This window comes from Pelobates fuscus, chromosome 11 (assembly GCF_036172605.1).
Source record: "Pelobates fuscus isolate aPelFus1 chromosome 11, aPelFus1.pri, whole genome shotgun sequence".
Classification (NCBI taxonomy): domain Eukaryota; kingdom Metazoa; phylum Chordata; class Amphibia; order Anura; family Pelobatidae; genus Pelobates; species Pelobates fuscus.
Window position 1 is genome coordinate 14,030,462 of NC_086327.1, and position 25,976 is coordinate 14,056,437.

Genomic DNA, 25,976 nt, shown 5'->3' on the forward strand with positions numbered 1-25,976 from the left:
TAAGTCTCCCTTGTGTTGTCAAAACAGCTTGAATGCATTGAGGCATGGACTCCACAAGACCTTCTGTGGTATCTGGCACCAAGACGTTAGCAGCAGTTCCTTTAGGTCCTGCAAGTTCTGAGGTGGGGCCTCCTTGGATCAGATTTGTTGTTTCAACACATCCCTCCCACAGATGATCAATTACATTGAGATCTTGGGTATTTGGAGGCCAATGCAACACCTGGAACACTTTGTTCCTCACACCATTTCTGAACAATTCTAGCAATGTGGCAGGGTGCATTACCCTGGCATCAGGGGATACCATTGCTATGAAGGGGTGTACATGGTCTGCAACAATTTCTTTGTAGGTGGTTCATGTCAAAGTAGTATCCACATGAATGCCAAGGTTCCCTGCAAAATGTTTCCCAGAGCATAACTGTCATGTTTATCAATATGTATAGATAAACAAACCTAAAAATTAAATTAATACATAGTGTAATACAGTTAAAAGTGTACCAAATAAGACATGGAAAAATGGCAAGATAGACCCATCTCCTGGGTCGGGCGCATACACGCAGTTAAAATGAATGTCCTGCCCCGTATATTATTCCTCTTTCAGGCACTGCCCATAAAACTTTTAAAATCTGACTTAGCTCACTTACAAATAGCAATAGGGGACTTCATATGGCATAACCGTCATAACCGTCTGGGTCTGCCACACCTATATTATTACTACTTAGCAGCGCAACTCGCACAAGTGGCTATGTGGCACGCACCATTGGAAGTGAGGAGATGGGTGGACCTGGAGTCCCTCCTGACAGGTGCAGACCTCCCACAATACCACATATGGGTACCCAAGGTAGATAGGCCTATTCTAAGGACTGCATGCCAAGCTATACTTAACTCCCTGAGAATCTGGGATACCACTGCACACAAATACAAATTGTCATCCTCCCCTTCTCCACTGACCCCCCTCCTTAGAAACAGGGCTTTCCCCCCAGGTATGGCAGCGAGAGATTTTACGAACCTAGAAAAAGTAGGACTGCAGAGGATATGCCATATGTTCGAACACGGCGAGTTGGTCACCTTCGACCACCTAAAACAGCTGGCACATCTCACCCCCACAGATTTCTTTCAGTACTTACAAATTAGGGATTACGTACAACACCCACAGGTGCAACAAGCCGCTAGAGAGCCACAAACCTTCTTTGAGAAAATGTGCCTTAACGAAACCGCACAGCGGGGATTAATAACTAAGATGTACACGCACTTTGCTCAGAAACGAAGGAATGGGGTACCCTAGCCTATGCAGATGCCTGGGAGAAGGATCTAGGGGAGGTCCTGGAAGGGGTAGAGTAGAGGGAAATCTGGGAAGCAAATAGTGCCGTATCCATATGCATCTCCCTTCAAGAGCAGTCACTCAAAACAATGTTCAGGTGGTACACCACACCGGCCAAACTGCACCGCATGAAACTAACACAGACCGATACCTGTTGGAGGGGTTGCGGCCTTAGAGGCACATATATCCACATGTGGTGGGAGTGCCCTCACGTACAGATTTTCTGGACAAAAATTCACAACCTAATTAACAGAATTTTCCACAGGGCGTCCAACTTAGACCCTTGGACTTATTTACTCAACAGATTCTTAGATGACTGGACGAAGAGGGAACAGAAACTGATCCACAAGATCACACTAGCCGCTAGGAGAGCAGTAGCGCAGATGTGGCTACAAGCAGACATGCCACCCATACAGAGGGTAATCTCCAACATCAAAGAGGTGCATTTAATGGACAGTTTGACTGCCCAGGTAAGGGGATCCATGACCAGATTCGACAAATTGTGGGAACCGTGGCAGAGCAGCGACCTCTCTGATGACATGACACATATCCAACCCCCTTGAGCCTAGGGATGGTTCTAGATTAGGGCCTAAGTAGAAACGGACATAAACCACAGAACTCCACACTACACTGAACTGACGTATATCCTTCCCTTACCCCCCCACACTTCTCCTCCTTCTCTCTCTCGCCTCCTCTCTCCCCTCTCCTCTATCTTCTTCTCTCTCGACTTTCTTTCTCTTTGGTTCACAATATCGGGGGGGAACCTGGGAACCGAACATTGCTAGATAGCGAATTAGAGAACCCCTGGCCGACCCAGGGTCACACCACAAGGAACGGGAAACGGAGTTCCCTCCCGACCAAAAACCGCTACGTTAAAACGTTGTATGCAACATAAGGCAGAAGGATGTATGTTAAATACCGTTAGATTTAGGTATAGAGCACGCTAACTACTGAAAGCAATTTGTTTTGTTGAGACCAGAACTTGTCCTATAAAGTCGGGACATAGGGGAATGGGATTGCATAAAAGATTAAAAACCCCACAATGATGTGCACCCCTATTGTGATCTGCAAAACTGCAACAGCTGGGACAAAACGATCAAACAATACCAATGTTTTTCTTATTAATCGAAAAACCCTTGACAAGTAGCAGGACAAGCTAACCCTGAGGGTACAAGATGTAATGCACAAATGTTTCATAGATATGATAATGTGTATAAGTGTTGCAATCTTATGGGCTTTTGCACAAGCCATGTTTGCTAATATCATATTGCTACCTCTGTCAAGACGAAAAAAATAAAGAATTAAATAAAAAAAAAATTATGAATAATGTTTTACTTACCTTAAAGGAACATTATAGTCACCTAAGTTACTTTAGTTAAATAAAGCAGTTTTAGTGTATAGATCATTCCCCTGCAATTTGACTGCTCAATTCACTGTCATTTAGGAGTTAAATCACTTTGTTTCTGTTTATGCAGCCCTAGCCACACCTCCCCTGGCTATGATTGACAGAGTTGCATGAAAAAAAAAACTGGTTTCACTTTCAAACAGATGTAATTTACCTTAAATAATTGTATCTCAATCTCTGAATTGAACTTTAATCACATACAGGAGGCTCTTGCAGGGTCTAGCAAGCTATTAACATAGCAGGGGATAAGAAAATCTTAATTAAACAGAACTTGCAATAAAGAAAGCCTAAATAGGGCTCTCTTTACAGGAAGTGTTTATGGAAGGCTGTGCAAGTCACATGCAGGGAGGTGTGACTAGGGTTCATAAACAAAGGGATTTAACTCCTAAATGGCAGAGGATTGAGCAGTGAGGCTGCAGGGGCATGTTCTATAAACCAAAACTGCTTCATTAAGCAAAAGTTGTTCAGGTGACTATAGTGTCCCTTTAATCCACTCTTAACTGGCAAACATGAGGAAAAGGAGTAGGAGGGAGGGCAGGAAAAAAATAGAAGCAGTTAAACTTTGCCACTAGGGGGATGAGCACGTGTCCAGTCTGTTTTAGTAGCCACAAACCCTAGCCAAAGTTAGCGGTCAAATTAGTTTTTTGCATTATTCACATAAAAACTGCACTTTTACTCATGATATCATCATCATTATACATTTTATTGTTATAAAAAAAAAAAATAATAATATTTGGGTTCAGTAAAGTCTCCCGAACACAATAGTACCCCCATGTACATTTTTTTTTGTGTTTTAGAAAGAAAGTTATAGAGTCAAATATAGAGCTTTCAAAATGAACTATCTGGATTTTCTGCCTAAGTAGCCAGGTCCCTAATTATGTAAGAAAAATAAAATAAAAAAATAAAAATATATATATAGTCAAAACAATGTTAAACAAAAATCTGCACACCAGTCAAGCCATAAGACTTGCTTTTCTGCACCATAACCTTTTTTGGTTTTTGCTTCCCAAGCACTACCAAGCCTCAATAGCAAACCAGTAACCAACCTCATGCTGATGATTTGCATTAACAATAAAACAGCATGAGTGGTTCACTGGCTTTGCATCTTTACTTAAGTTGTGTTTCAAAGCTGTTGTATACAGCAAACGCAGACTCGAATGAATCCATATTTAAAATGGAATGAGGCAAAATGTGATTCTTTGATAAACTAATTTTCATATTCCCTCCCAGAATCCTTTGCAGTAGTAACATCACTGCAAATTTGCAATTTCTGTGGGAAAAGCAAGTCTTATGGTTTGACTGTTGCGCAGATTTTTGTTTAACATTGTATCAACTATCCACAGAGTTCAGGCGTAAGGCGTTTTCAATCACATTTTTTTTCCCCATCATAACCTTTTTGGTTATATATATATATATCAAGCAATATGTACATAGAAGAAGCGCATAGACAGTTAAAAAACAATGAAGTATACGAAAACTACTTTCTGAACCCACTCCTAACATTCAAAGCACCTTATCCACTTTCCTACAAAAAAGGTCTAGATTCTGATATTTTAAACAAACATGCAATTTATCAGAATACATTGATATACTCCTACAACCTTCTGTAAAACTCATGCGATGTTTGGCACCAATTTTACACTAATCCTTTCCCTATTTAAACTTCTACTAGCCAGGTTGTATGTTCTTTATGCCATTTGAGAAAGCCTACATTGGTGAAACGCGTAATGGTTATTTTATATTGTGTATTTTAAGATTAATTAAATGTTTTTGGTTACTTACTGTGCTAATTCTCTTTTTATTGTATTTTTATGCACTTTTACTATTTTTACTTTCCTGGCTTTTTAATTTGGTCCTGCACTTAAAGAAATCCAAGGTGGGGATCATACCACCAATGCCTTATTAATAGAGCAGTATTTTCTGCTCTACACCTGTGAGTATTATTTTAGTTACTTTTACTTACTTTTATCCAATTGAGAGCACTATTGTTGCCTCTTTTTATTTCCCCTGGAGCTTTGGATGGCCAGTTGGCGCTGACGCATTTCCTTTACACATCCCAGCAGTGGGGGTTATATTGCTGTACGCCCTTCATACCAGAGCTGGCCATAGCTCTTTTAAATGTGAGTTTTCTACCTTCTACTACTATTTTACCCTTTGGATTATAGACGTATTGCACTACTGGCTGCCCCTGTTTCTTTGACTTTCATATATGTGAATAACCTGAGACATTAGGACGCACCCACCCCTACTGAAAAGTCTACTCACCTACATTCCATCAAGCATTGTTGCTCTAGTGAGACTCTTTTGGACTATTTTACAATATTTTATTTTTCTGCTGGCGCAGCCCTACCCCATCTCTTTATATTGTTTCATCTATTGAAGGATCTGTGGGGTCTCCTTCGTTTGGGTTGCTACCTTTCTACATATTGTTTGTTAATTAGCGCGGATTTCCTTTTGTTTTTGTATATATATATATATATATATATATATATATAAACACACACATATACAAAAACAAAAGGAAAACCATATTTTATAGATTGGCTATGGCAGTTTGCTTTTAATTCCTGGCGGCCTCTTCCGGCCTCATATATAGTTATCTTACATTGCGTTCGCTCACTTACCTTCTGGCTTAGTTTTCCCGCTGTTGGCTTCAGATGCAAATTTCTACTACACAGTAAATGTATTTCAGCATGCATGATTATACCAAATTTGACCACGGGGATTGTGTTGAGCTCGCCACCTAGTGTTCATTTCTCATATTACATGATTGATACATAATAGTCTACAGGTTTAGTTTGTTTTATTCTGTTGTATCACTTTGCTTTACTGATTTGTGTTCTAAGTTACATTGTGTCTTGTTTTACAAATTCAGATTTATTAAGTATTTGGGCTATTGTAGTTAGCTAAAGTCCAACGTGTGTAATCTTTCTTATGATACATTCTATTTATTGTTATAAGAAACATATCAGCTTAAATTTGTGTCACATTCAAAGTTCAGGTACCAGTATATTTGTGTTTGATATGTCTTTTTGATACATTTTCCATTTATCTCGATATGTTTATATATAATTTTTTCATTATCCCTATTTAATCTACATCACTGGCGGATCCCTCAGTAAAGGTGAGGAGGGACATAAATTTATTTATTTTTATAAAAAAAAAAATATATATATATATATATATATAAAAAAAAGCCTCCCTACCCACCTCACCACACATTCACACACTGCCCCCACACACACACACTGCCCCCACACATATACACTTCCCCACACACATATACACTGCCCACCCATACACACACTGACCATTCATACACACACACACAGCCCCCCGAGCACACACACTGCCACACACACACACACACACACACAGCCCCCCATACACACATTGCCCCCGATACACACACCATACACATTCATACACTGCCCCATACGCATACACTGCCCCCCCACAACATACACATTTACACACTGCCCCCCATGCTCACATTGCCCCACACACATACACTGCCCACCCATACACACACAGCCCCTCATACACACATTGCCCCACACACACACACACAGTCCCCCATACACACACACACACACACACACACCACTGCTCCTATACCCTACTACATCTCCATATCCCAGCAGACCCCAGGTAAGTTGACAAACTGTTCTTAAACAGTTTGACTACTTACTCTAGGAGGGGGTCCCGACACTCCCGGCACCATAACCACTACACAGAGCAGTACTGATTATTTTGCATGGATTATTTCTTTAAATAATCTACAAGTGCCCCTCCCGAGATCAGGCTCTAGATCCACCGCTGCTCTACATAGGGATTGAACATTTCGAAGACAGGTTTTTTTTATTACGACTCATCAATTTTTTTATACTTTGGGTTAGTTCTCAGCATATTTAATGAGTTCTATAAAATATAATTCATTCCTAGCAGTGATTATGTAATGTTGTTTTTATATTAGGTTCTGTTCCTTTATCTAGGACTAAAGATACAGGCCTCTATGTATTTGTCGCTACTGAAACTTCCTTAGCCTTTAGTCAATTCTAAACTAATTTTAGTTATTTGTTTGTTTAGGAATCTCAACTTTTTCTGGTCAAGTTAATTGTTACAGCAGTTCTCTTTTAGGCCAAGGGATTTGCTTCACTTACCGTATATACTCGAGTATAAGCCGACCCGAATATAAGCCGAGGCCCCTAATTTTACCCCAAAAAACTGGGAAAACGTATTGACTCGAGTATAAGACTAGGGTGGGTAATGCAGCAGCTACTGGTAAATTTCTAAATAAAATTAGATCCTAAAAAAATTATATTAATTGAATATTTATTTACAGTGTGTGTATATAATGAATGCAGTGTGTGTATATAATGAATGCAGTGTGTGTGTGTATGAATGCAGTGTGTGTGTATATGAATGCAGTGTGTGTGTATATGAATGCAGTGTGTGTGTATGAGTGCAGTGTGTGTATGCAGTGTGTGTGTATGAGTGCAGTGTGTATGAGTGCAGTGTGTGTATGAGTGCAGTGTGTGTATGAGTGCAGTGTGTGTATGAGTGCAGTATGTATGTATGAGTGCAGTGTGTATGTATGAATGCACTGTGTGTGTATGAGTGCAGTGTGTATATGAGTGCAGTGTGTGTGTGTGTGTGTGAATGCAGTGTGTATGTGTATGAGTGCAGTGTGTGTGTTTGAGTACAATGTGTGTATGAGTGCAGTGTGTGTGTATGAGTGCAGTGTGTATATGAGTGCAGTGTGTGTGTGTGAATGCAGTGTGTGTATGAGTGCAGTGTGTGTATGAGTGCAGTGTGTATATGAGTGCAGTGTGTGTGTGTGAATGCAGTGTGTGTGTGTATGCGTGCAGTGTGTGTGTGTGTGTGATGCAGAGTGTGATGCAGAGCCTTGGTGGGGGGGTGGGCATTTTTATTATTATTTTTTAATTATAATAATTGTAATTTTTTTGTTATATAAATTTTTTATTATTATTATTTTTTATTTATTTTTTAATATTATTATTTTTTATATTTTATTTTATTATTATTATTTTTTTCGTCCCCCCCTCCCTGCTTGATACATGGCAGGGAGGGGGTCTCTCACTCCCTGGTGGTCCAGTGGCATTGTCAGTTCAGTGGGAGGGAGAGGGGCTGTCAGAGAGCACTTACCTCTCCTGTAGCTCCTGTCAGCTCCCTTCTCCTCCGCGCCGGTCCGTGCAGCTCCTCTGTCAGCTCACACTGTAAGTCTCGCGAGAGCCGCACTATGACCCCGCGGCTCTCGCGAGACTTATACTGGGAGTTGACAGAGGTGCTGAACGGACCGGCGCGGAGGAGAAGGGAGCTGACAGGAACTGCAGGAGAGGTAAGTGCTTCCTGCCAGCCCCCAGTCTGTATTATGGTAATGTAAATTGCCATAATACAGACATTGACTCGAGTATAAGCCGAGTTGGGGTTTTTCAGCACAAAAATTTAACAGTTTTCTTACTACTGCAAGGGATTCTGGGTGGGCAAATCCATTTGGGTTTGTTGTTTCATTTTTGCATTACTCCTGCCTGACTTTTCCAATAGAGATTAATGATTGACTGAAATAATTTAGCCAGACAAAACATTTTTTTGTTGAAATTTGTATTTTATTGTTTTTTGCAACTGGTGGGATTGTGGGAGAGGGATATATATTAATTATATAATTTAAGTTTAGTAATTGAGCTTTATTTGAAAGATCTGTGCATAGATTACTGTGTATGTGGTTATCTCTAAAACCTGGACTGTTTTCTCTTGTTCTGATTATCTGTTTCAGCCATTTATTTACTCATTCCATAACATGTCTTCTTTTACTTTTATGTATTAAATTGATTTATTGATTGAATTATTTTTAACATATGTTTGTCCAATGAAATTTGTAATTGATTACTTAATCAATGGATTGCCTGTTTATTAACTTGTGTGTGTATATAAGTACAATTTTGTCACAGGGGTGTTAGCTTGAAAAAGACCTTAAATAGGTTGAAATGTTGCAATAAATCTGCTTGGAGAACAATCACAGTGAGTGCCTGAGATTTTTTCTATTTGCATATATTTCTTGTTTTTTTTGCTGACCCATGCTCAGAAGCACCCTGTGTTTAATTGTTGTGACTGAGTGCGACCCTATCCCTTTTTCTATGTCAGTGAATGTTTGTCTGTCAGGGTTTGTGTGTGTGTTATTGAGAGTGAATGCCAGTGCGTCTGTCAGCAGGGCCAGCCTTTGAGGTGTGCAAGCTGTGAGGTCACGTAGGGCGCCATGACAACAGAGGCACCCGACGGCCAACACAGCTCACAAGTTTGGGACACCAGCATATTTAATTTAAATGATTCCCTGGTGGTCCATTGGTGCTCACCAGCAGTAGGTGCAGTCAGATCATATCCTCTCCCTTGTGGTTCCAGTGCTCAGTTAGTGAGTCAGAGCACAGGCTCAGAGATTCTCAGCCTGCGCTCTAACAACATTGTTGTTTTGTGGGCTCAGGACTTACTTGAAAACGAGAGAAATTTCAATGTATCTTTCCTGGTAAAATATATATATGTGTATATATATATATATATATATATATATATATATATATATATATATATATATGTCTATATACATATATATATTTTTTAAATAAATAAATATCTACCCCAATACATTTATTAACGGTCTTTCAGGAAATGTTTTGCAACTTGTTTAAGCCTCACACTTAAAAAGCAGTTAAGTTGACGCTTTTTATATAACATTCACAATGAAAAAAATTACGATGAACACGGGGGATAAATGACTCTCTATTCGTTGAGTGGATTCGAAATTACATCGAGAGAAACAATTTCCTAATAGTTTATAGTAATTAAACATTGCTTACCTGTTGCTAAAGCAGAGAAGATAAATAGATATTCCAGAGGAGAGATCATGGTAAAGTTTTACCAATTCCAAGAATAGTAACACGGGATTAGATCATAATGATAAAACAGACTGCTTTTGTGTAACACAAAAATACTACTAGTAAAGAAGATGCTGTCAACAAAAAAAGAGCTGTCTGCAAATGCTTTGATTTCTTTTCCTTTCTTCTGGTGTTTTACATACTTTGTCACGTGTGATAGATAGATGTGTTGTGTCGTCATTCGTCAGTAAGAATGGGTGGAGGGTTGGGTTGTAGCCATTAGCAAATGGAACAAAGAGATCTTAGAGCAATTGATCTGAGATCTTCATGTGCTTTTTTTTAATTTCACTTTAATTTCAGCATTCTAATCATACATATATCAAGACTTAAAACATCATTATTTACCCCCCCCCCAAAAAAAAGTTGTATTTCTCTACAAATCAGACAAGTCAAACATGAAAAGAATTGACGTAAAATAGCCACATTGCTTAGGTCACAGATAGGCAACACAATACATCACATGGAAATTCTTGAAAAAAATAAATGTCTCTGAGATTTGAAACTCTCCCCATAGCTGCATTACCTGCTGTGTATAAGTTCCTAGATAACTCTAATTAAATGATGCCTTAGTCTGTGTTTGCTGCACATCATTTTACAGTTTTGATTTATCTAAATAAACAATGTTCATTTCTACAAAAAGACTTTGCAAAAATAACAGTTTTTATTCAATAAATACTACTATTATAACTTGTATTGTACTTGTATTTGCAAAACAATAAGAGCAAGAACCATCAGAAATGATAAATGCATGTTAATGAAAATAATTTTTTTTTCAGGGAAGAGAAAATTGACATTTCTTCATTATATTGTACAGATCATGTGGGTCATTTTGAGCAAGTGTGTTGAAAATAGCCAAAATAATATTTGATCTCTCAGTGAAAAATAGGTGTCTTTTGTTTTTAGGAGTGCTAATAATATTTTAAATATCATGATTCTGGTGAATCTCACAATACAACATGTTTGACATTCATTTTACAGATAAATATTTATTTTAAGAGGTTTTACCCTCCTTAGTGTACGGAAACTGAACATAAAGGGACACTATAGTCACCAAAATAACTTTAGCTTAATGAAGCAGTTTTGGTATATAGATCATGCCTCTGAAGTTTCATTGCTTAATTCTATGACATTCATGAGTCTAATCACTTTTGTTTCTATTTATGCAGCCCTAGCCACACCTCCCCTGGCTATGGTTGTGGGGGGAGGAGGGTATAACTATAGTGGAATTACAGGGGCCTGTAGAGTGAACACTGGGATTTTAGCATGGGATATAGGAGCTGAGGACTGCTAAAATATGTTTAATAAACAAGAAAAACCTAAAGTATCTCCCCCGTCACTGATGTTTACTTTGGGCCAAGGACGAGGAAACCTGAGCCCTGGTAGTCTCGTTGGAGATATTGCTGTCTGATACTATTTATGTAGAAAGGACCATACAATTTACTTGTACTGAAGCCCCTGGTCTTTTTGCCACCTAATAATGTCCCTGTTGTAGAAAATGTAACTAAATTACAGGAGACACATATAAATATGTGATATCACCTTTGTTAGCTTGGAAATGGATTTCAAGCTCACATTTTCAAGACCACTTAGATTGCCTCAAAGTCTTCTCTCCAACACTATTTAGTATTGTCCCTTTGTATCTGCTTTAATCCAAGACTTAAAACAGGAAATCTCAAACTAGTTGCCTCTGATCATTGCTCACAGCCTATCAATAGCTCCCCATTCACAAAATGGCTTGAGGAAAATACGTACATTTCTCAAACCATTTTGTGAGTGGGGAGCTTTTGATAGGCAGTCAGTGAAGCGCAGTCTAAAGCTTCCTTTGTCAAGCTTCTGACTCAAGTAAAGATGGAAGGGGCAATGCTTAACAGAGCCGTCTAAACGTTTCAAGTATAAACTGTTCATTAACAATTTAACTCCTAAAGGTAAGCAAACACCAGGGACCTCCATGCACCAAAACAACTTCATTCAGATGAATATGTTATTGTGCAAACTGTGTTCCATCAAGAGATTAAAAGAGCTTCCTTCCAATGTTCTAGATGCATTTATAATCCAGCTTTAAATAGTAAACGAAAAAATTTAAATCCCCATTTTTTCCACAGCTTTGCTTGTAATAATTTCTACATACTAGTGCAGCTTACGAGACCCACCAAAATAGATTTAATTTGGATAGACCTGATACGTCTAGGATGCCATAAAGGCTTTGTCTTAGAAATTGACCGATGTATGGCGTGATCATCTTTACTCTGAGCACATGCAGATGTTCTGAACGAAGCCGTGTTTATACAATACGGGAGGAATGCCCACATTGAAAAGGGCTGAAGTTCTAACAAGACAGAGCCAATCAGGAGGTGAAGATTTGAAGATATGACCAGCATGCATTATAACGAGTGTAACAACCACAAAGCAGAATCATGACAGCCTCAAGAAATATGGATACAATGTAAACATACACTTAATAACTCCTAAACTAATACAGTATTTCTGTATGGTAAATGATAAATTAATTGGATGAAGAACAGAAAACAAGTCATGACTGGCGTACTTTAAAAAAGCAAAGAGAAATCCATACATCAAGAAATTAGACTCCTAAACTTTCCACCAAATTAATTTCAAAGAAAACAAGAAAAAAAATGACATGCCTATATCTGATTTAGAAAAAACTTAACATGCATTCAGAGATTGTCATTGTGTGTAATACAACAGATTATAAATGTAGATAAAGTTTAACATTTGACATTTCTAAAAAATAATCAAACAAATATTTTTAACAGAATAATAGATTCTGATACAGGATTTGCACTACCATCTGTCATTTCCTTTAAATGGAATTTGCTCTTACATTTTTTTTTTAGCAAATTTGAACAAAAATCCAAAGTCACTGAGGAAATTAATTTTCAAAAAAATAAGTTTTTGAGTAAAACTACAAAAACAGCTGTGGAAAGGAAAAATCCACCGTGGAGACTATTGGTTCCACTTGTGCAGAACACTTTCATATCAATGTCTAGACCATCATAGCTCGCTGTTTGGGTACCAAGAAGACTGCAGTATGTGTCCGTGGCACATCCTCGGAGAGCTTCTTTTGAAAAGAATGTTCCTGTAAATAATAAATGTTTTATGTTAACAAATACCAACTTGTTGTTCAGTAAATTATATGGTATTATAAAATGCTTCTTCTCTAAAATATCTTGTGCATGTTGGAGTAAAACAGGATAATGTTATTATATATATATATTAACAACGAAACAGCTGTCCATGAGTGGTTCACTGGTTTTGCATCTTTTCCTAAATTGTGTTCCAAGCAGTTGTATACTGCAAACACAGATTAAAAGGAATAATGGCAACTGATAGTGTAGATTTAGTCGCTGTTATTATTATTATTATTATTATTATTATTATTGCAATTTATATAGTGCCAACAGATTCCGTAGCGCTTTACAATATTATGAGAGGGGATTTAACTATAAATAGGACAATTACAAATAAACTTACAGGAAACAATAGGTTGAACAGGACCCTGCTCGATCGAGCTTACATTCTATAGGAGGTGGAGTGTAAAACACATTAGGACAGGAATTTGCAATCAAATAAGGTGGACTGCCCTTTAGGAGAGGGCAAGAGACAGGTATGTGAGGTATTGGTTAGTCTTGGAGGCCATAAGCTTTCCTAAAGAGATGGGTTTTAAGGTACTTCTTAAAAGATGCAAGACTAGGGGAGAGTCTGATGGCGGTAGGCAGGCTATTCCATAGGAAGGGAGCCGCCCGCGAGAAGTCCTGCAAGCGTGAGTTGGCCGTACGAGTTCGGACAACGGACAGGAGGTGGTCACGGGCAGAGCGGAGAGACCGAGAAGGGACATACCTATGGATCTGTGAGGAGATATAAGAGGGGCTAGAGTTGTTCAGTGCTTTATAGGTGTGAGTTAGTACTTTGAATTGACTCCTATAGCATACAGGAAACCAATGTAAGGACTGGCAGAGGGGTGAGGTGTGAGAAAAACGACTAGAGAGGAAAATCAGTCTAGCAGCAGCATTCATTTCGGACTGTAGGGGTGCAGTACGGCTTTTGGGAAGACCAATCAGGAGAGGGTTACAGTAATCCATGCGGGAAATTACTAGAGCATGGACAAGCTCCTTGGTAGTATCTGGTGCAAGAAAGGGGCGGATGCGGGCTATGTTTTTAAGATGGAATCTACAGGATTTGGCAACATGCTGGATGTGAGGCTCAAAGGTGAGACCAGAGTCAAGTATGACGCCAAGACAGCGCACTTGCAAGGATGGACTGATGTTGGTACCACAAACTTGAAGGGAGAGCGAAAGAGGAGGATCAGTATTAGGAGGAGGAAAGACAAGGAGCTCAGTTTTTGAGAGATTGAGTTTCAGAAAGCGGGAGGACATCCAGTCAGAGATGGAAGAAAGGCAAGCAGTGACACGTTGCAGGACAGCAGGGGAGAGGTCCGGGGAGGAGAGATATAGCTGGGTGTCATCAGCGTACAGGTGGTAGTGGAATCCAAAAGAGGTAATAAGTTTGCCAAGAGAGGCAGTATAAAGAGAAAATAGAAGGGGACGGAGCCTTGGGGGACTCCAACCAAGACAGGGCGAGGGGAGGAGGTATCATTAGAAAAGGAGACACTGAATGAGCATTGGGAGAGATAAGAGGAAAGCCATGAGAGGACAGAGCCACAGAGACCAAGCGATTGAAGAGTTTGAAGAAGGAGAGCATGATCAACGTTACTGTTACTGAGACATGGTATAATGAGAAAAATGACTGGGACATAGCAATACCAGGGTACTCTTTATATAGAAAAGACAGGGAAGGCAAGCAAGGGGGAGGGGTGGCCCTGTATGTAAAGGATAGCATAAAATCTAGCCTAATAAAGGTTAGTGAGGCGAACATAGAGTCCGTTTGGGTTACATTAGAATTTGGTAATCACACAGTAACTCGTGTAGGTGTGATTTATAGGCCACCAGGACAAATTGAAGAGTTAGATAATCTACTAGTTGAAGAAATAGCTAAAATGACAATGAAGGGGGAAGTTATCATCATGGGTGACTTTAATCTTCCTGATGTGAATTGGAAAACAAAAATAGCTACTTGTGCCAGGAGCACACATATTCTAAACTCCCTACTGGGATTGTCTCTAAAACAAGTCGTTGAGGAGCCAACTCGTAAAGAGGCCATACTAGATTTAGTGTTAACAAATGGAGATTTGGTATCAGATATTACTGTAGGTGAAAGTTTAGGATCCAGTGATCATCAGTCAGTGTGGTTTAATATAAGAACAGTGACTGAGTAACACCACACAAAAACAAAAGTTTTAGACTTTAGAAAAACAGACTTTTCTAAAATTAGAATATGTGTAAAGGAGTCATTATCAGACTGGAGCAATTTAAATGGAGTCCAAAAGAAATGGGATTATTTAAAAGTTGCACTACTGAAGGCAACAGAAAATTGCATTAGGCTTGTCAGTAAAAGCAAAAATTCAAGAAACCACTGTGGTACTCCGCAGATGTGGCCAAAATAGTAAAAGACAAAAAGTTAGCATTTAGTAATTATAAAAAAACCCAGAGTGAGGAAGACAGAATGACCTATAAGATTAGGCAGAAAGAGGCTAAGCAAGTTATAAGAGCTTCCAAATCACACACAGAAGAGAAAATAGCACAGTCAGTAAAAAAGGGAGACAAAACTTTTTTTAGATACATAAATGAGAAAAGAAAAGTAAAACAAGGATTAGTTAGATTAAAAACAAAAGAAGGAAGGTATATAGATGAGGATAAAGGTCTAGCTGACTGCCTCAATGAATATTTTTGTTCGGTATTTACAGATGAAAATGAAGGAAAGGGACCTCAGTTAAGAAAAAGGATAAATTAGTCATTTATTACACGTGAGTTTACAGAGGAAGAGGTTATATTTCAACTGTCAAAAGTAAAGACAAATAAGTCAATGGGACCTGATGGAATACACCCAAAGCTATTAAAAGAGCTTAGTGGTGTACTAGCAAAGCCATTAACAGATTTATTTAACCAATCATTGATAACAGGAGTAGTCCCAGAAGATTGGAAGTTAGCGAATGTTGTGCCCATTCACAAGAAAGGTAATAGGGAGGAGTCGGGCAACTATAGGCCAGTAAGCCTTACTTCAGTAGTGGGGAAAGTGATGGAAACCATGTTAAAGGATAGGATTGTTGAACATCTAAAAAATGTTAATCAAGCTTGAGAAATCTTTGGAATCCTATAAGATCACCGTCTACCTTTTCTCTCTTTCCTAATTCCAATATATATGGGTCATCTTTTATCATCTTTGATATGTATGGGTCATTTTGCCACTACTCTCTATTTATATTTTTATTTTTATATATATAGGTCATTTTTCTATGTATTTGGATGCATTTTTCCATGTATTATGCACCTTATTTATCTATCTCTCCTTTGAAATTTCAGAAATGCTTTAGAATCTTTAAATTTTATGTTTTAAAGTTTAGAACACTAAATATTAAAAAATATGTTGTCTTTAAATATTCACCCTTTTTTAATGAAATAATCGTTATTTTTTGAGAGATGATTCAGTGTTCATCTTTTACTGTTTTATGCATATATTATGCCATCTAAATAAGTGTGATTGTGTAAAATCCTTCGTAACTTTGTTTAGAACCCTTTGCATCTCTGTTTAAAATCCTCCGTATCTTTGTCACATCACACTGACATATTGAAGTATCCTAGTGTCAGTTATTTTTGGTTAATAATTAGATTCCTCTGTTAGCCTTATTCATATATGTATGTAATCTATATATTGCGTTTCTAGCGATGCAAATGAACCTTATTGTCCTTTTTTAGTATTCATTATTCTTTTTATTAGTATAGATTCTCTTTTTATAATTTTTATAATATATATATATGCAGAGTGTCTGCATATTAATTCAATTTCACTCTGGCCTCATTAGCCAATTCTATTGCCCATGGTCCTATTTGCATGCTCCAATTTGCCATACTTGTATTCTTCTAAAGACTGTATAATAGGCAGGTCTGTGAACTCAGACCGCATTCACATCGAGCGCTCGATAACTTGGGCTGCTCGCTATGCGGCTGTGTACATTACACATAAAGTTGATTTGCGTTCCAGCTTGGTTGGCGCATGCGCACATCGACCGGCCGTGCGTCATTACGTATGATGACACGTACGGCACGATCTGCGCATGCGCAACCAGGGAATGGCGGCCGGACCGGCAGATTTAAAAGGAGAAGAGGACCAGTGCAAACCCAGCAAGCTCCTGAGGAAGTCGAGATCGACGAAACGCGTTGAGCACCCACAAGATCCCTGCACTTTCGGCACAGCAGTTTTTTTGTCTCCTGTAAGCACTTTATTTGTTAGTATTGGTGTCCAATTTTGAAGTTACATCAAGCATTTTGCATTTCTGCACTTTAGCACTTGGCACCTTATTACACTTGAAGGCTTCTGTGAGTTTATTGCTGCTGTCCTTAGGAGTTCTTGGCCATTTGGCTGTTAATATTTTGTACTGCATTTTATATTCCTGCATGTATTGCGCAGGTTATACTATTTTATTTTATTGTTCTTAAATAAAGTGGATTGTTTGGATTTCCACCCATTGTTATTATTTCATTTATGGGATTTTCCTACCCAGTATTTACATAGACTCTAGTGGTTGTGGCGCCCTGTAGTCTGGAGTTATATTCAGGCATTGTGAACATCTAAAAACACATGGATTTCAAGATCAGAGACAACATGGGTTTACTTCAGGGAGATCATGCCAAACTAATCTTATTGATTTTTTTGATTGGGTAACTAAAATTATAGATCAGGGTGGTGCAGTAGACATTGCTTACCTAGATTTCAGTAAGGCTTTTGACACTGTTGCACATAGAAGGCTTATCAATAAACTACAATCTTTGAGTTTGGATTCCAATATTGTTGAATGGGTAAGGCAGTGGCTGAGTGACAGGCAACAGAGGGTTGTAGTCAATGGAGTATATTTAAAGCTTGGGCTTGTCACCAGTGGGGTACCTCAGGGATCTGTACTTGGACCCATTCTCTTTAATATTTTTATTAGTGATATTGCAGAAGGTCTTGATGGTAAGGTGTGTCTTTTTGCGGATGATACTAAGATATGTAACAGGGTTGATGTTCAAGGAGGGATAAGCCAAATGGAAAATTATTTAGGTAAACTAGAAAAATGGTCAGAGTTGTGGCAACTGACATTTAATGTGGATAAGTGCAAGATAATGCATCTTGGACGTAAAAACCCAAGGGCAGAGTACAGAATATTTGATAGAGTCCTAACCTCAACATCTGAGGAAAGGGATTTAGGGGTGATTATTTCTGATGACTTAAAGGTAGGCAGACAATGTAATAGAGCAGCAGGAAATGCTAGCAGAATGCTGGGTTGTATAGGGAGAGGTATTAGCAGTAGAAAGAGGGAAGTGCTCATGCCATTGTACAGAACACTGGTGAGACCTCACTTGGAGTACTGTACACAGTACTGGAGACCGTATCTTCAGAAGGATATTGATACCTTAGAGAGAGTTCAGAGAAGGGCTACTAAACTGGTTCATGGATTGCAGGATAAAACTTACCAGAAAAGGTTAAAGGATCTTAACATGTATAGCTTGGAGGAAAGACGAGGCAGGGGGGATATGATAGAAACATTTAAATACATAAAGGGAATCAACACAGTAAAGGAGGAGACTATATTTAAACAAAGAAAAACTACCACAACAAGAGGACATAGTCTTAAATTAGATGGACAAAGGTTTAAAAATAATATCAGGAAGTATTACTTTACTGAGAGGGTAGTGGATGCATGGAATAGCCTTCCAGCAGAAGTGGTAGAGGTTAACACAGTAAAGGAGTTTAAGCATGCGTGGGATAGGCATACGGCTATCCTAACTATAAGATAAGGCCAGGGACTAATGAAAGTATTTAGAAAACTGGGCAGACTAGATGGGCCGAATGGTTCTTATCTGGTCTTACCTGGTGCCCTGTCTGGAGAGAACATGGCAGGGGGGGAAATAGCATTAACTTTGTTGACTCTAAACTGATCATGTTAACTGATCTCATTAACAACTATCAGCTCGGACAGAGTGGCCCCGGGGAGGGGATTGGTTATGTTACATTTAATTGTATAGAGGACCACCTGGAGGAGGAATCCATATTGAACTGTTTATGTATAGGAAACTGTGTGTTAATAGTGTGCTCAAGTAAAAAAAAAGACTACCGACCTATCCAGGCTACATATGTCATACTCTTGGATAGATCTGATCTGTGGGAATCTACCTTTAATAAACAGAATTCTAAAAATATATACAGTGGAACCTCGGTTAACGAATGCCTCGGTAAACGAAAAATTCCGTTTACGTATAAAAATTCATTTAAAAAAATGCCTTGGTTTACGTATTTTTTTCGCAATACGAAACAAGTGTCCCAGTTTATAGCTCCGCCCCCTGCATACTGAAGTGTGGGTAGCACGTGAGTGTGTAGTGTGGAGGTGTTGGAGAGGTTTTGGAGCCATTTGCAACAAGTTGTGGAGCCTTTTGAAGCCACTTGCAGCAAGTTGTGGAGCCTTTTGGAGCCACTTGCAGCAAGTTGTGGAGCCTTTTGGAGCCATTTTCAGCAAGTTGTGGAGCCTTTTGAAGCCACTTGCAGCAAGTTGTGGAGCCTTTTGAAGCCACTTGCAGCAAGTTGTGGAGCCTTTTGGAGCCATTTGCAGCAGGTTTTGGAGCCTTTTTGGTGCATCTCAAGAAGTGGAAAGGTAGGGAGCTGAGCTTAGTTGTTTGCATGCCTTTTACTGTGTGTTGATGTGTGAACATAAAGTTGGATGTTTGAAATGTTATTGCTTGATTAATCATGTCCCTGTACAGTATTTATGCCTTTAAAGTGCACTTTATAAAGAGTTTTGAACAGATAAAATACTTTATTTGTATTTGTATACTTTTTTCTCACCTCCGGAACGCATTAATTGGTTTTCAATGCATTCCTATGGGAAACCGTGTTTCGGTTTACGAATTTTTCGCAATACGAAACATCCCGGAGAACGCATTAAATTCGTAAACCGAGGTCCCACTGTATTTTAAATAAAACATGGTCAGATCCAAGTATTTTTATGCTTGAAATTAAAGATTAATTTAAATATAATGCTAGACCTCTATGGAGATTGAATGAGTATTAGCTTAATTTAAAAGAAAATAAAAATTATATTTCAATCTAATAAATCTATATTTTAAAGAAAATAACCCACTAGACACGTCTATAGCAAATAATTGGTGTACCTTTAAGGCTGTTATTAGAGGCCATCTAATAAAGTCAGATCAAGAACATAAGAAAAATCAAAGGAAAATCTTTGCTTATTTATACATAACATTTTCTAAACTTTCTAACGAGAATAAAAAACTTCCATCAAATCAAACTTACTCAGAAATGTTAAAAAGCACAAGAACAAATACATTTCAAATTAAGACAGAAGTCGATCTATGCAATAAAAAAAATAAAAAAAATAAAATACTATGTTAAAGGTAATAAAGCGGATATACTATTATCTGATAAACTCAAAAATAATTTGAAAAGTAAAATATCTAAATTGATGGTATAAAAATGAAATGTTATTATCTCTTGAAAGTATAGGAAATGTCTTTAACAACTATTACTAAGAATTATACACTATAAACAATTACCCTCAAGATTTAGATATAAATAATTATTTACAAAACCTTGAATTCCCAAAACTAACTCAAACACAAAAAACAAAACTAAATCTTCCTATAACTACAGAGGAAATTGATCGAAATATATCTAACTTACATTCCCCAAAAAACCCAGGCTAAGCTATATTTGGGCTAATATTAAAGGGCTAAGCAATATTTTTTATAAATCATTTAAATCTAATCTCCTAGCACATCTAACATCTACATTTAATGATATAGTACAGGAACACAATTTCCCAACAGAATTAACGAAAGCCAACATAATTCCAATTTTAAAACCTTACAAGAATCCCTTACAACTAGAAAATTATAGACCAATATCTCTCTTGTATACCGACATTAAGATATCTGTATCCATTCTCGCAGAAAGGCTAAAGCAAGTTTTAAATAATTTAATTCACCCTGACCAGATAGGTTTTATGCCAAACAGATTTTCAGGCTCCAATATCAGATGTTTAATACATATTTTGTACTTGGCAGAAAAATCTGAGACTTCTCTCCTGACTTTGTCATAAATGCTGAAAAAGCTTTGGACAGAGTCAGTTGGGGATTTATGAGCAAGTCTCTTCAATATTTTAGTATACAGGACTGGATGCTCTAGGCAATTATGTCCATGTATCATACTCCATTAGTAAGAACAGTGGGACACAGTATTTTGGCCGACTGGGTCCCGATAAAAAAACGGAATCAGATAGGGTTGTCCACTTTCTCCACTTCTTTATATCATATCAATTGAACCATTAGCAATGGAAATAAGAAATAATCAAAAAATACAAGGCTATAAAACAAAATCAATTCAAAATCAATCTATACGCAGATTATGTTCTTTTAACAATAACCAAGCCAGAGGACTCACTACCAAATTTTATGAAATAATTTCTTGAATACAGCAAAGTATGTAACTTTAAAATAAATATAGAAAAATATATGATTCTACCCTTAAATATAAAAAAAAAATCAACAAAACCTACTCAAAAGTCTTTATCAATTTAGCTGAGTTAAAGGACCACTCTAGGCACCCAGACCACTTCAGCTTAATGAAGTGGTCTGGGTGCCAGGTCCAGCTAGCTTTTACCCTTTTTTTTATAAACATAGCAGTTTCAGAGAAACTGCTATGTTTATTCTGAGGGTTAAGCCAGCCTCCAGAGCCTCTAGTGGCTGTCTCACTGACAGCCGCTAGAGGCGCTTGCGTGCTTCTCACTGTGAAAATCACAGTGAGAGCACGCAAGCGTCCATAGGAAAGCATTATGAATGCTTTCCTATGCGACCGGCTGAATGCGAGCGCGGCTCCTGCCGCGCATGCGCATTCAGCCGATGACGTCGCGAGGAAGAAGAGGAGGAGGAGTAGAGCTCCCCGCCCGGCGCTGGAGAAAGAGGTAAGTTTAACCCCTTCCTCCCCCCAGAGCCCGGCGGGAGGGGGTCCCTGAGGGTGGGGGCACCCTCAGGGCACTCTAGTGCCAGGAAAACGAGTATGTTTTCCTGGCACTAGAGTGGTCCTTTAAACACAGTTTTTCATATTTACGTGTTAAAATCACCAAAAATGTAAACAGCCTAATGGAAGCAAACTTTTTAGAGATGTTAAATCAACAAATCAATCTCTTAAAGACTGGAGGAAGGAGGAACTATACTGGTAGGGCCACATCAATCTTGTTAGCAGTTATATTCTTCCTAGACGGTCATATATGTTTGAAATAATTCCATTTCCAATTCCCACTCCTTGGCTTATAATGTTACAAACTAGTCTAACAATTTTTAATGGAAAGTAAAGTCACCCAGGATTTGCCAAAAGATTCTATCCTTGAATAAGAATAAAGGAGGTTTAGGATTCCCAAATATAAAAAGGTTATACCAGGCCAGTATAATGACTCATGTGTACCGCCTACAAATTTGCTCTCCAGAATTGGAAAGAAGGCAAAATATAGAACGAAATATGTTAGACTGTAATGATTTATCCTCAATTATAGGGAATGTAAAGGAAAAACAGTTGCTTTATTTTATAAAACAACATGGCAAAGTCTTAAATTAAATAGTAGAATCATGGATAAATGTCAAAAAAACCATAGGAATATCTGCTAAATTAATTCTAACAATTCAAATTTAAATTCTAGAAGTAATTACAGAAGACCTAAATTTGAATTCCTCGAAACAATCGAATATCATTAGCATTTTATAATTAATAAAAAAAAGTGTCTATAAAATTGTTTCCTGATTTAATGATGAATTTAATCTCTCTAATTGCTAGATCTCTAATTATCACAGAATAAAGAACATACTAAATAAATATCTTATCTATCAACATACGACTTTAACTCTAAATTTATCAAAGATATTTAATTATTCCAAAACTGAAAAAAATCTTTCAAAAACAAGACATTTAGGCTGTTTACAATTGATAGCAACTTTAGATAATTCGCAAATAAATCCCTAGTATATCTAAATTGGAAAAAGATCTGGGAGTTACTAACGACACAGAGGATTGGAAAACAATTCTGACCAATTCATCACCAATAGTTCATTGTTTAAATCTTTAAGAGATGCAATATAAAATTATAAACAGGTGGTATTGGTTCCCCACAAAATCTGCAAAAATCTCTGATATATGCTGGAGATGCAATAAAGAAAATGATACTTATCTGCATATATGGAGGGAATATGAAATGGTTAGAGATATCTGGAACAAATCTTTCCAATGGTATACAAAAACATCTAAAGTCAAAATAAATTGGTTGTAGTGATGATGGTACTCAAATGTACCTCATCAGTGTTTGCTACTTATAGATACCTAGGATACAATGAAATCACCTTGATCTTGAATAATTTATAGGGTCTGCAAACCGTGCTCTGCTAACAGGGAATGTGGCATCATAAAAACTACAGCAGACTCCTTCAGATAATCATTGAAAGTGCAACTTTATACGCTGTGCTTCAGAACATATGAATAGAGGATAAAGAATTGGGAGAGAAGGCTTGGTTATTTTTTGGTTGAAGAGGATATCATGGAGGAAGCTCGGAACATGAAAACATGTTCTAGAAGGGATTCAATTTAGAGGGGTGTCTGTTTTTTTTTTAAATGTATTAAATATTTGTTTAGGGCATCATTTTTTATGAATTATGAATCAAATGCATTAAAAATCTGGAGTGTAAAAACCCCTGAAATTACCTGATAATTTTTTTTCCAAGAGGAAACACTTGTTCTCTACACCTTTACATTGGATGGTTTCTGACGTGTAACACGAGAGGGAATTCCCTGAGTAGCAGGTTCTGCAGGTTAATCCATTCTGCTGATTGTTATTAGATGGCACTTAAAGGGATGATAAATATATAAAACAATTAATTAAAAGAAACAGATGTTCAATAATTAAGCTTTTTAGCTCGCACATGTTTTCTTTTTACATTCAATTTTAAATCTTATTCATTTAAAATTGATACATTTTATTAGTTCACAATAATGATACAAAAGTATGTAGTTAGAGGAGAAACCCAAACCACATGCTCTCTATACACATACACAACCACAGTGCACCAGAGCACTCTGCCAGGTAGATCCAGGATACGGTCTGATTGTGCAACAAGAGTAGATGTGACAAAGGGATAGTGGTAAATTCAATTTCATCTAGGGTGTCATCCAGGCAGCAGAGTGCTCCAAACTGAGTGGGCAAGCAAGGGTGAGCTTCTGATCTCACAAGCTGCACTTTGGCTTCACATTCCCATTATTATTAGACATGTGCACCAGTGAAATTTTCGTTTTGTATGAATGATTTCGTACTAAATAAAAATGTAATTCGTTCTTTCCGGATTTCGTTCATAAACCATTCGTTTTTCGGTAAATTCGGTAAATTCAGTAAATTCGGTAAAAAATATTTTGTTTTCGTTTTTTAGGATGAAAGTAGCACTGCGAACTTTTAGAAGTTCGATGGGTATTATGGATTTTTATTTGGTATTTTTGGGGGCTGAAGAAAGAAAAGAAAAGAAGAAAGAAGACATCTAATGGTAAGTATGAAATTTTGTTTTACAGGGTGTTAGTTTATTGTCCCACCCCTCACTATTATTAGGGTGAGGGGGGTAGGTAGAGTATTTTTATTGGGGGTGAGTGACTGGTGGCTTGGGTACCCTTAGTCACTTTATTATTTGTGGTCCCTACCTGCTGCTTATAGGTGGGGACCTGGGGGATACATTAGACCCCACCATTATTTAATTATTTAAGGTCCCCACACCAGCAGTCATGGGTGGGGACATTAGACCCCACATTATTTATGTATTTAGGGTCCCCGCCCGCCGCTCATGGGTGGGGACATTAGGTCCACCTCTTTAATTAATTAGGTCCCCACCCCCCGCTTCTGGGTGGGGACTTGGAAGGACATTAGGGGCCCTTTAATTAATTAGGGTCCCCACCAGCCACTCATGGTGGGGACAATAGGTCCCCCCATTATTTATTTAAGGTCCCCACCCACCAGTCATCAGTGGAGACCAGGCTGGAGATTAGGTCCCCCCATTATTTATTTAATTAGGGTCCCACCCACCGCTCATGTGTGGCGACCAGGAGGGACATTAGATACCCCCCCTTTATGGGTGGGGACACAAGTCCCGCCCATCATTTATTTAGTTAGGGTTCCCACCCACCGCTCATGGGTGTGGACTAGGAGGGACATTAGATAACCCCCCTTTATGGGTGTGAACATTAGTCCCACCCATTATTTATTTAATTAAGGTTCCCACCCGACGGTCATGGGTGGGGGCCAGGGGGGACACTAGGTCCACCCGTTATTATTAATGGCCCCCACCTGTAGGTCATGGGTGGGGGCACGAGGGGGCAATTGTAGTTATTTGGATTCCCCACCATGGGGGAATGGGGGAATCTGCACCAGGTGCCCCCTTAATGCACTAGTGACTGGGCAGCAGTAGCTGCCCAGTCACTAGTCGTTTTAAATGACAGCGAGCAGCCACTGGCTGCTTGACGATTAGGCGACATGCCCCTTCTAGCAGCATGTCGCTAGTAGGGCATGTGGGAGGATTTAACCTCCCTTTTATTAATATGGGAGTCATAGTGACCCCCATAAGTTTTAATGCGGGGGGTAGGAATTTATATTTATTACAAGGAGGGAGCTGGTAGCACTGCCGGCTCCCTCCTTGCTTTTCTTTTCCACGCATGCGCAGTGTTATTTTCTTCAAGCACAGGTTAAGTCGCTTAAACCGTGCTTATAAGAGTCTTCTTGCAGCCCTCCATGGGTTAAGTCTCTGCAGGGAGAACCAGCATTTTTTGTTTCTCCTCCATGCTGTGGGGGTTAATTCCCCTGCAGCACAGAGTCTATTGAACAAAATAAACTAAATGAAAAGGTAATGCATTCAGCATTTGCCCTTTCGTTTTGTTTATATTTCGTATCTACGACTTTCGTTTACGTTTTAGTAAACGATTATGAAAAAACATGAATTTTCTGATGAAATCGTATTCGTACAAAAACGAATGCACATGTTTAAATATTATATTATTACTTACACTCAGTCCAGGTCCTGAACAGATTTAGGGCTAACCAATAATATATAAATATGATATGCTAAGATCTCTAAGACTGTGTCTATTCTAAATTTTCTTGCTA

The 25,976-nt window shown here is 38.2% G+C and overlaps 1 protein-coding gene across 2 annotated transcripts in view; it reads right to left on the reverse strand.

Annotated features, from left to right (window-relative positions):
• LOC134578057 (phospholipase A2 inhibitor 25 kDa subunit-like) overlaps positions 1-25,976 on the reverse strand; it is a 101,740-nt gene that overhangs the window by 43,302 nt on the left and 32,462 nt on the right. The window contains exons 4-5 of one of the 2 annotated variants that reach the window (XM_063437032.1): positions 23,543-23,683; positions 12,229-12,770 (exon numbers count right to left, since the gene is read on the reverse strand). In XM_063437032.1, the coding sequence (XP_063293102.1) occupies positions 12,571-12,770; positions 23,543-23,683 (341 nt within the window). In that variant the 3' untranslated portion in view covers positions 12,229-12,570. Of the gene's footprint in view, positions 1-12,228; positions 12,771-23,542; positions 23,684-25,976 lie in introns of those variants that run through there. The other variant, XM_063437033.1, reaches the window with a different exon arrangement.